At 43.7% G+C, this 11,913-nt stretch overlaps 1 protein-coding gene across 1 annotated transcript; it reads left to right on the top strand.

The window, feature by feature from the left end:
- Positions 1-238: 238 nt before the first annotated feature.
- Positions 239-10,683, top strand: ZFP64 (ZFP64 zinc finger protein). Its single transcript, XM_054173515.1, has 6 exons — positions 239-372; positions 884-1,123; positions 2,474-2,635; positions 3,566-3,628; positions 5,128-5,379; positions 9,154-10,683. Exons 1-6 carry the CDS (start codon positions 321-323, stop codon positions 10,452-10,454), a joined length of 2,070 nt encoding a protein of 689 aa, XP_054029490.1. The 5' UTR covers positions 239-320; the 3' UTR covers positions 10,455-10,683.
- Positions 10,684-11,913: the final 1,230 nt, after the last annotated feature.

The raw sequence follows: 11,913 nt of genomic DNA, 5'->3' as shown, positions 1-11,913 counted from the left end.
CGCGTTTGTGGTGACAAGGTTTAATACGGTGGTTTGGCATGTCAGCGATGTTCCTGCACGGGGCCTGCCCGTGAGGCCGGTGCGAGCGGCAGAAACAAGAGACGGCTTCTGCCGTGCTGCGGCGAGGCAGGCTGCGGAGGGGGCAATCCTCAGCCCGGCCGTAGCTGAGGGCAGCCGCAGCCTCGCCACCGCCACTGAGCATGCTCAGCTCCTCCACATCCGCCCTTGCTCGGTGGCCGACAGGCCGGGGGGGAGCCGTTCCCCGCCGGTAATAAGCGCCGTGCAGGTGGCTGCGGCGGTGTGCAGCGCTCCCGGCCGCCATGAACCCCGCCGGCGGGGGGGCGGCGCCGGCTTTCCCTGGCCCCGTGCAGTGTAAGTGCCGCTGCGCGCCGACTGGGTATGCGCGCTCCGGGGCCTGCGGTGATGGAAACCAAGCTGAGATGGGGCCTGGGGAGGCCCCGAAACCTGAGTAGCGCATGAAAGAGGCAGGAGCGGAGCCCGGGAACCTGGCTGGGGGGGGGTGGAACCCGGGAATCTGGGTGAGCGCGGCGGGCGCGCGAGTGGTGTGGGTCTGCGGGGCACCGGGCGGGGGCACCGGATGGGGGCACCGGACGAGCGCGGTGGGCCGAGGCCGCTGGGCGAGTGACCTCCGCGCGGCTCGGTGGCGGGGACCCCCCCGCGGGACCCTGAGACCTGCGGAGAAACGTGCACGGGTCACGGACGGCCCCAGCCCCGCCCCGGGGGTCCCGCAGCCCCAGGCATGGCCTGGCCGCCCCGCGGTCAGTGCCTTTGGCCAGCGGGATGTCAGTGTGTCAGTTTGAGCAGTTTTCACACGTTCCCATTTTCTCGGGGCTAGCTCTTGACCGTGTCCCTGTTTTCACAGTTCCCGGAGGCACCACAGTGCTGGTGGAGCTCACCCCCGACATCCACATCTGTGGCATCTGCAAGCAGCAGTTCAATAACCTCGATGCCTTTGTAGGGCATAAGCAGAGTGGTTGCCAGCTCACTAGTGCAACGGCCGGGGCCACCAGTACGGTCCAGTTTGTGTCAGAAGAAACGGTGCCATCTACACAGGCACAAACAGCAACCAGGACCATCGCTTCAGAGACCCAAACCATCACAGGTATCCTCCTATTATCTACCAGGAGCTTGAAAGCACTTGACTCATGCAAAGTGGTGAAAGTGGCAGCATTATGTAGCCCTGTGCTCATGTGCCCCCATCATACTACGCTGAATGAACAATTTCCACACTGGTCGTTGAGTATCTGCAGGCAAAGGATGAAAAGTTTTGTGCTGTATTGGTTTTAGGATAGCAACAGTTATTGAATTTGCTAATTGAGAATCAAGGTCATGTAGAGAATTGCTCAAGTCTAATGTGTTGTATAACTAACTTGTGCAAACTAATTAAAATTGTCAATAGTTATGAAAAATAATCAAATTACTATGCATTTTGTATTTTTTAAGAGTGCTCTTGATGAAAAACAGGCACAGAATTGCTGTTGGGCACCCATCCAGGCCTTTTTATGTGAGAACACTAACATTGCTCCCACAATTTATTGGCAAGAAAAATATTACTCAAAATTTCTGCCTGTGCAAAGGCTGAAGTGAGGTCCAGATCCTGGAGACACTGAAATAAAACTAGAATTTTGTTCCATGTGTGAAGGTTCGCCCTTCTATATATAGTTTAGTTTTGTTTTGGTGAGAGACCTTAGTAAAATCCAAATTATTTGACTTTAATTTGGGTAGACAGCTAAGGGCAGAGCATCTGGAAGAGCAGTGAAACAGACTGAATTCAGGGCACACTTCCAGGAATTTTTGTATTATAATCCTTCAACTCAGTGTGGGTTTTGGATGAATCATTTTTCTGCTTCATATTTACTCATCTTTAAAATGAGGGCAGTTATAGCCTTGTGCCCTTTTGGGGTGTAGCGGTTTAATTGATTTAAAAGCTGCTACTTTGGCTGAGATACTTTCACCTGTTATTCTTGTAACAGCTAAAAACAGTAGCTTTGAAGGAAGCTGAAGTTTTCACCAATTTTTTAAAATTGTTTATATGATGCCTTTTAGACAACCTTTGCCGACAATTATTTATGTATAATCCATGTTCTTTCTCCTTTGGGCTGTAGTACAAGCAGTGTTGAGACACAGACATACTTTTATTAATGTGAGACCTGGACAGGCATCAGAAAAAAATGTATGAAGAAACTGAATGGTGCAGTCAGATGGAATTCAGAGGGACACAAGTGGGCCTGTGCAAGGTTGTACTAAGTGCAGTATGGCTCAAATCATGACCATTTTCACCAATAATAGCAAGATAGCAAGGGAGAGAAGAGCCTTTTTCCTTTCCCCCTCCCCAAGTTGAAATGCTGCTGGAAGAAACAGCATGGAGTGGTTAATGAAACTAGAAAAGGAACATTTTTTTTTCTGATTGGATAAGTTAATGTTCTCAAATTGAGCTCTTTTATGTGTTTAGTTTCTGCACCAGAGTTTGTTTTTGAGCATGGCTATCAAACATACCTGCCCAGTGAGAGCAGTGAGCCACCAGCTGCTACTGTTGTCTCTACCCCACCAAAAGCACGTTCAAGAAAATCCAATTCCTCACTTACACAGAAGAAATTAAACTGCTGCTATCCAGGTAAGATGTGGACTAAATCTTCTTCCTTTTAAAATTGATGAGTTTCATACAGTGGTATGCATGGTTTCTCTGTCTTAAGCAGTTAAGACATGCAGAACCTGGAAGGCAACCATACTAAAGATGTGTTGTACTGCTAGGGATACCAGCAGTAGTTTTGTTACTGATTTCACCTGGCCTATGCCATGGGATACTCTGGCAGTGCCCACACTTGTAGCAATGTAAGAGCACACTCGTTACCTTTTTGCTAACTGCCTTATTGTACATGAGAAATGTTAGACGTGTTTTGCATGTGTTCTCTTTGGCCAGTTAGCATTTTTATGAGAATGGATTGAACCAAATTATTTGGAGACCTTGATGAGTAAAACTTGTGCAATATGCAGAAAACCTGTACAGAGACAGCCATGTAGATGAGTAATCTTGTGAAGGGTAGCAGAAGTCCCATCTCTTCATAAGCTTGCCTTCATTTGAAAGGCAAGTTTCAAATGTTTAGCATTTGTTTCTGTGCTCCTAAACTGTAGCACTTTCCCCTTGGATGGAATTCCTGAATGGTCAGTTGTTACCTGAGATCCCTACTGCACTAATTTGAAGTTACAGATGGAATTTAGTCAGTTCCCCCAGCATCCCCTGTGTACCGCAAGGAGCATCTCAAATCCTAGGCAGAGATTCCAGAGAGTGTCTTTCAAAGCTTACAGAAAACAGTCATGCAGAGAGTGGATTGGCTTCTAGGGGAAGCTTTGGAAAACTGGAGTTCACAGGTAAGCTGGTCACTCTTCCGAGTAGATGTGAGTAAACAAGATGGAGAGTTCATTTTCTGTTAGTACTGAACTTTAAAGAAAATGCTTTTGAAAAAGAAACATAATCCCTGGAATATGGTAACATGTTTTGTTGCATTGTCCTTGAATTTAATGATCTTACTATTACCATTTTCAGGTTGCCAGTTCAAGACTTCCTATGGGATGAAGGACATGGAACGTCATCTACGGACACACACAGGTTTATATAGTTGCCCTATTTTTACTTTTGGGTGATTTCCTCCTTCTGGATTTTTGCCAAAGGTTATTTTCCTACAAAGTAACATTATCTATATATTAATTTGATACAATATATGTGTGTGTGTGTGTGTGTGTGCATTCTAGTGTTGTAGATCTCTGCACCTGAGAAATTGCCCATTTTGGGTAAGCCATGTCCCACAACAGGCAGTACCACTCACAGCTGTGAAGCATGAAGGGTTACATTTCAGAGGTGCAAGCCATATGTTTATCGGAGTGGCAGTGCATAAACTTAGTTGGTCCTTCGTATGGAACAATGTTTTCCACATTTCACCTCCCTTCCTCCTAAACATTAATTTCAGAGTTGTAAAGGGAGAAAGTCCCAAAGGGGTCTTCTAATAGTGTTGCACTTGTGCATGCAGCCTTCTGGAGCACAGCAGAGTTCTGAGCACCAGAAGGAGGGCTGATAGAGATGGGTTTCAGGGTCTCCAGCTTTTGAAAACATCTTAATACATAGAATACATAGAATAAACCAGGTTGGAAGAGACCTTCAAGATCATCGCGTCCAACCCATCAACCAATCCAACTCCGCCCAAGCAACTAACCCACAGCACCAAGTACCCCGTCAAGTCTTCTCCTAAAAACCTCCAGTGATGGTGACTCCACCACCTCCCCAGGCAGCCCATTCCAATGTGCAATCACTCTTTCTGTATAGAACTTTTTTCTAACATCCAGCCTGTATCTCCCCTGGCGCAGCCTGAGACTGTGTCCTCTTGTTCTGGTACTGCTTGCCTGGGAGAAGAGACCAACATCCGTCTGTCTACAACCTCCCTTCAGGTAGTTGTAGAGAGTAATAAGGTCACCCCTCAGTCTCCTCTTCTCCAGGCTAAGCAACCCCAGCTCCCTCAGCCTCTCCTCATAGGGCTTATGTTCCAAACCCCTCACCAACTTTGTTGCTCTTCTCTGGACTCGTTCCAGCAAGTCAACATCCTTCCTAAACTGAGGGGCCCAGAACTGGACACAGTACTCGAGGTGCGGCCTAACCAGTGCAGTGTACAGGGGCAGAATGACCTCCCTGCTCCTGCTGGCCACACTGTTCCTGATGCAGGCCAGGATGCCATTGGCCCTCTTAGCTGCCTGGGCACACTGCAGGCTCATGTTCAGTCTACCGTCGACCAGCACCCCCAGGTCCCTCTCAGCCTGACTGCTCTCCAGCCACTCTGACCCTAGCCTGTAGCTCTGCATGGGGTTGTTGTGGCCAATGTGCAGAACCCGGCACTTGGATGTGTTAAATCTCATGCCGTTGGACTCTGCCCATCTGCCCAGCCTGTCGAGGTCCCTCTGCAGAGCCTCTCTACCCTCCAGCAGATCAACTCCTGCGCCCAGCTTGGTGTCGTCAGCAAATTTACTGATGATGGACTCGATGCCCTCGTCCAGATCATCAATAAAGATGTTAATGGTGTAAAAATTCTTAATGCATCTATGCTCTTCTGTTTGTTTCAGGAGACAAGCCCCATAAGTGTGAAGTTTGTAACAAATGTTTCAGTCGCAAGGATAAGCTGAAGATGCACATGCGGTCTCACACTGGGGTGAAGCCTTACAAGTGTAAGCACTGTGACTACGCAGCTGCTGACAGCAGCAGCCTCAATAAGCACCAGCGAATTCACTCCAACGAGCGTCCCTTTAAATGCCAGATCTGTCCTTACGCGAGCCGCAACTCCAGCCAGCTAACTGTACATCTCAGGTCCCACACAGGTACGTTTGTACTGAAATTCAGACCTGAGTTTGTACTGAAGTTCAGGTTTGAAGGTCTCAAGGAAGATTTTAAAAGGTGTAGGGGTGTCAGCATGCCAGAAGGGACCTGCTTAAATTCTCAAAAGCATAGAATCTGGTAAGGCAGTAACAACAGCTCTACTGAAAATACCTGGAAGCAATCGGAAGACAGGCCTGCCTCTTGGAAGATTTTCTTCTAAATTGATTTTGAAACTGCCTATTAGATGTTCTCAAGCCCATAGAACGGAGGGATCTAATTGATTGATTGATTGATTAAGAGCACCTCGTTCCTATCTGTGTCTGTCTCTCAGATCTGGTCCACTATATTAGAAACACTGAAATGACTTTATTATCGAGCTAGTTGTTTCAGTGCAAACCTCAGCTGCACAATTTAATTTTTCTTGCACCAGTAAATTAGGAAGTAATTACCAACTTAAGTTACTTCTTTCTTTGACCTTTCTTTTTGGTGCCTTCTGTATGCAGACTGATGGACCTTAACAGTGTATGAGCAGCCAGAACTATATTCTACCCATGTCATTTTTGCTCTGTGGATAGAAAGCCTTAGCTTCCAGGCTTATAAACATTGCATCCTTTCATATTTGCATTATTTGCCTCTGTTTAATTTTCATCAGATTTCTCTTTTATGGATTGTTCCTAGAAGAGATTTGCTGTAAAGATGCTGCTGTACAGTTGTCTTTGTACAGTTGATTTTGTTATGTTGTTTTTCATCTAATCCGGTGTTGCCTTTTATACGTTTTATTAGTTCTGTGAATTTTAGCTGCAAGGTGGTTACGGTTCAGTGATTACTAGATTAGCTTTGAACCTATCCTACATCTGGTTCTGAATTCAAGTACTGAACAACATTAGTTCAGATGTGTGCAAGATGGGATTTATTTTGAGTAGATAAAAGAAATAAATCCCTTGTGCATTGTGAAGGAGAGGAGGGTTAAACCAATCTGTCTCTGGAAGAAAAGAATCTTTTATACTTCGCAAATCTGTTGTGATGGAACAGGCAGCACTGTCAGGCAGTTATTTTATAAGTTTCTCTCTTTCTATTGCTATATGAGAAGATGTGTTGGTCAGTTAAAATAGTATGGGTTGGTATAGGAAGTTACCTGTCAGAAAACATGGTATTGGGTTTTCCCTGTGTCATAAAAGAGCATGCATTGTTGTATATTTATGTACATGGGCAGGTATGCTCTGAATCTGGCTGTGGAAGAACCTGAGAATAATCATGGGACTCTTTTATTTCCAGCAGAGTTAGATCTTTGTGGCATGAAATATTGTAATAGTTTGGCACATTAGTATTTTGTATCTTAAGCAACTGAATTATGCTAAAATTCAAGTCTTCAGTTTTGTTGTCTCCTCCATTTCTCAAAAGAAAAAAAAAATCTCTTTTGTAAATGGATTTTTTTTCTTTTAATTTGCTGAAAGGAGATTTTGAAAGTAATCATTTCATCCTTGTTAAGTTACAAAGCTGTTATGCACACAGTTTTAGGAGGAAGATAAGACTGGTGTGTAGAACATATTCGTTACCAGAATGAAATTACTCATTCTCTAGAAAGTAACTGTAATCCACATTGCTCAGAATGAGATCATCTACATAACATTACTCGTTGAACTAGTCATCTGAAGATCCATGTGATGTTAATTTAAGTAAAACTGCTCTTAAAATTAATAGTTCCAGGATCAGACACTTGTTGTTTTAACTTACATTCTGTCAATATCAATTATGTATGGACAGAAATGTAAAGAAATGCAAGCAATAGAAGACCACTCTTTATGTAAATAGAACCAACATACTTTGCTGTATTGAGTAAAATTACTAATTCTTTTTCATATATTGTCTATTAAATACACACTGTGCCTTCATCAACAAAGCAGATAAAAATTTAGGAGCTGAGTGTGCAGCTGAGACTGTGAAATAAACTAGATGAACAAACAGTGCATCTTCATTAATAAAATCTGGTTAGTATCGGTAATACACCATGTGTCTCAATTATTAAACAGATACATAGATTAGCACAGTAGGCCACAACTTGATTTGAAAACTATGCAGCTAAACCTATGACATATGCAGCTGGATAAGCAAATTATGCTAAATTATACAGCTAGCACATACTGTATAAAATACTGACTTATAAGTCAGCCATTTGCAGTTTGATTATTAAAGAAGATAAATGCTTCCTGAGCTGAGCACACTCTCCTTTTCCTTCCCTCATTAAGGGGGTCTTAGAACCTAATAATAAAATTCTACTTGTTCAAAATAACACCTACCTAAAGACCTCATGCTTGGGTACTTTAGAGAACTACATATTTAAGTTAAAGTAAAAAGGGAACAGTTATTTAGTTGGTAGGTTTGCTTTGGATTTTTTTTTTTTAAGGACTTGGGAATGGAGTCACTGCTCTTTACTCTGGAATTGATTATAGATGAAACAGAGCTGCAGCTTCATTTGGTCATGGATATTGTGACACAAGCCTGAAAATAAGGAAAATGCAAAATAGTGTGTTAGATTCAGGCAGTTGAAATGGTTATTTGTGTAGGCAGTCTGACATAAATAGGCTTACAGAGATCTTGCAGATGAGTGTGTTCATTTTTCATGCTTTATCAGTTAAGAATTTAACTTCCAACCACTATTGTTAGGTTTCTGGAACAGCATTGCTATGGACAGGGAAGGAAAAAGGAAAAAAGAAAGAGGCACTTCTGAACATTTTCTCTACCTGTTTGCATGAATACAAACTGGTGTTAGATTTTCCTTAAGTGATCGGTGGAACATTATTATGTATGATACATGGTACAAAAAACCTCTTTCTTGGTTGCTGCAGTGCCAGAAGAACAAAAGCTTAATGTAGCTTCTCTGTGTAAGCACATTTCCCCAGAGTGATGTACTTGTATGTGTGCTTGATTAGTCTCCCATTTGTCTTTTCCAGGTGCACTTACATAGCTCTGACTCCCCCTTTTTATTTTGTCTTTAACTGTAATAATGCTATGGTTGTGCAGTCACCTGACACCAACCTAGGTATGGATTTTTGTCCCTACATCTCCCTATGTTATGGTCAAGAATTTTCACTGACTTCCTGCACCAGGTTTAGTATTTGTGCTACACCACATGAACCAGGTCAAAAAAAGTAATCAGGTTTTCTTGTCAGCTAATCTAGCTCACTAGAAGACAGAAGTACAGGGGAGGCAGTAAGCAATATATGGTTGAGCAGTAAGGTCGGTGCCCATAAAGCATCTGTTTCTGCAGTAGCCTGCCATTTACGCAGTCTAAAGTTCACCAAGGAGCCTCCTTGTAGAACTTGTAGTGTAAACCCAAGACATGGATGTGTTTATGTTGTTTTTCTTAAGACTTCAAAAATAGAGCAGATGTTAAAGCTGCAGTGTTTGGTCTTGCCAATTTTGAACACTAGTTGAGATGCACCGTTGCTAAAAAGGGACAAATGAGAAACCTCAGTCCTCTGGAGCACATTGAAGAGTTTTGCACATAAGATTAACTGAAAATTGAGACCATCTAAGATGCAGGCATGAAGAGGCAACAAGTATGAGCAGGCATGCTCTTGGAGAGTTTGCTCACAGATATGTCAGAGCAGGTGATAAATACCATGCCATTAAAGTTCTCCACATCTTGGAAATGTGTTAAGAGTTTACAGGTATTTAGAACAAGTCAGCTGAACATAATTGGTTATAGCATTAGTCTCTCCAATGGATCTTGGTGTCTCAGCTGTAATTTGAACTCTGTTGTTTTTTGTTGACAGGAGATGCTCCTTTCCAATGTCAGATGTGTCCTGCTAAATTTAAAATCAACTCCGACTTGAAGAGGCACATGCGTGTGCATTCCGGTGAGAAGCCCTACAAGTGCGAGTTCTGTGAGGTGCGCTGCGCCATGAAAGGAAACCTCAAATCACACATTCGTATCAAGCACAGCATGGAAAATACTCTCAAGTGTCCAGAGTGTGAATTTCAGTGTGGAAACAAAACAAGCCTTCGTCACCACATAAGAACTCACCAGCCTGAACAGCCAGTGAAGTGCTCAGAGTGCAACTACTCTTGCTCTAACAAGGCAGCTCTGAAAGTGCACGAGCGAATCCACTGCAAAGATCGGCCCTTCAAGTGTGAATTCTGCAGCTTCGATACCAAGCAGCGGAGCAACCTGACAACTCATGTGAGGAAAGCTCATGGTGACAAAGTCAAAACCAAGAAGCAAACTGTGGAGAAGAAGGAAGGAGATAGGCCAAAGCAAGGTGGCTCCAGACAAGTTGCCAAATTGGATGCTAAGAAAGCATTTAAGTGTGACCTGTGTGACGCTTCCTTTGTGCGAGAAGATTCTCTCAGGAGCCATAAGAAGCAGCACAGTATGTATAACGGATCTAAAAACAGTGAACTGGCTGTCCTGCAGCTCCAGATGGATCCCAGTCGGCAGACCAGTGCCCCTATTACAGTCAGTCACCTACAGGTTCCGCTTCAGGCAGCTCAGGTTTCTCCATACAATGAGGGAAGGGTCAAGATCATTGTGGGTCACCAGGTGCCTCAGACTAGCAGTATTGTTCAGGCTGCATCAGTGAATGTCGTGCCTCCTACCCTAGTTAGCCAGAATCAGGAAGACCTCTCTGCCAACAGCCGCTTGCAGCTTCTGGGCCAAGTCAGTCTGTTGGCACCACCTCCCCCTCCCATATCTCAAAGCGAAGCAGGGCCTGTGGCACAACCAGCAGTTCTTCTCACAACCCATGACCAAAGCGACGGAAGTGCTTTACATCAGACTCTGATTCCTGCTGCTCCTGTCAGCAGTCATGAGGCTTCAGCAAACCAGGCTTTCATCACCAGCTCTGGAATCAGCTGCTCTGACTTAGAAGGCCTTAATGCTTTGATACAAGAAGGAGCAACTGAAGTGACTGTGGTTAGTGATGGAGGTCAGAGTATAACAGTGTCCACCTCGGCTCCCCCTCCTCCTATCTTTTCTTCATCCTCTCACACAGAAGCCCCTAAGCAGACCTATTCTATCATTCAGAGTGGAGCCCATACAGCTTTGCTGTGTCCAGCAGACTCCATACCAGATTAGTCCCAAAGTTCTGTAACTAAACTAATTTCAGTCTCAGAGGCAGTGCTGAATTCAGCAGAAATGCACAGGACACAAGTGAATGCAGGATTTGCCCTACAAAGCCAGATACCTGCCCCTTACACATTTTACTTGTCTGTATATACAAACATGTCTTGTATGTGAAAAAAAGATGTGTATATTTATGTGCCTCTGTTGAAAGCAGAGGCTGTGTTCTTTGCAAAATCTGAGCAGCCAGTTGGTGGTTTCACCAAGCAGTAAGCTCCCTGGAACCCCACTCTTGTGTTGTGCTGGCTGAAATAAGAAAGCCTGACTTTGTGATGAATTACCTTCACAGCAGATTCATTCTCTCATGCACACACACGACAAGGTAATGGTCCAAGCCATTCCGAAGCATATTTTCACATGAAGTCTTTCAATTATGTGCTGTGTATGCATGTAATTAACTGTGCCTGGCTGGTTTTGGATCTGTAAGAATTGTCTGCTACTGGGTGTAATGCAGCCCCAGTAAAGTTTAAAGGGGCTGTTCCTTAATGGCTGCAAAAGTTGCTAGCAGCAGGCACTTGATCTGGAAACCAGGTGATTGTTTGTAGGAAAGAGAAGGATTTTCTCCAACCATCAGTAATAACTCATTTTGTTAGCAAGTTAATTACAAATCATACATATGGCACAGTGAGCTCTGTCAGAGGCAAATGCAAATATATTTTTTACCAATACTATTTTAATTTCATTTTGATGCTGCCTGTTTGTAGTTGCATAAGCAGTAACAGTGTATTTTGGCTCTGCTCTTTTCAAATTAAAGGGGAGAAAGGAAAAGATTGCATTCATTCTGTTTAAAAAAAAAAAAGGAAGATTCTAATCCAAGGTCTGAAACTAGCATAAATTCAAATTGGTTCAGAATGAAGTAGTACTTTACCATTGCAGGATGCATGTTTCTATAATGAAGGAATTCTACACTGTGTTTTGAGCTATGCAATATTGCAGTAGTATCTGGTGAGCATTCTTGTGGTAGCTGATAATACCTTTGCTCCCAAACTATCTAATTGAAGAACAGACTCTTGGGAGCTTTCACCTACAGCTCTGTAGGTGCCTGGATCTGCAAAACCAGAGATCGTTCCACAGCCGGTCAGCGTCCCAAGGACAATTGTTAACATACATGAAGACGGAAAAGAAACTGTTAGCAAAACTAGCTCTTGAGATTCCCTCTTGGGGAATCAAAGTCAAGTTAAATTTCACAGTATTTGCTAGTGGGAGACATTGAGTGATTGCTTTATGTGCTAGAAACATGCTTAGAAAACTTATTATATAATTAGGTCCACTGTCTGAATAATGCTGCTGTTTGAAATTTTCAGCTGTACAGCCTTTATTTTGGGTAAGGGGAGTGTTCCCTCCTCCTTCCCACTGAGTGGTACATAGTCTCCATGCAGTGTAAGGCTTCCTGCTTGTCAACAGTGAGTAGGAA

The sequence above is a fragment of the Dryobates pubescens genome, chromosome 26 (genome assembly GCF_014839835.1).
Source record: "Dryobates pubescens isolate bDryPub1 chromosome 26, bDryPub1.pri, whole genome shotgun sequence".
In the NCBI taxonomy this organism is placed as follows: domain Eukaryota; kingdom Metazoa; phylum Chordata; class Aves; order Piciformes; family Picidae; genus Dryobates; species Dryobates pubescens.
This window is presented reverse-complemented; position numbering and strand designations above follow the sequence as displayed.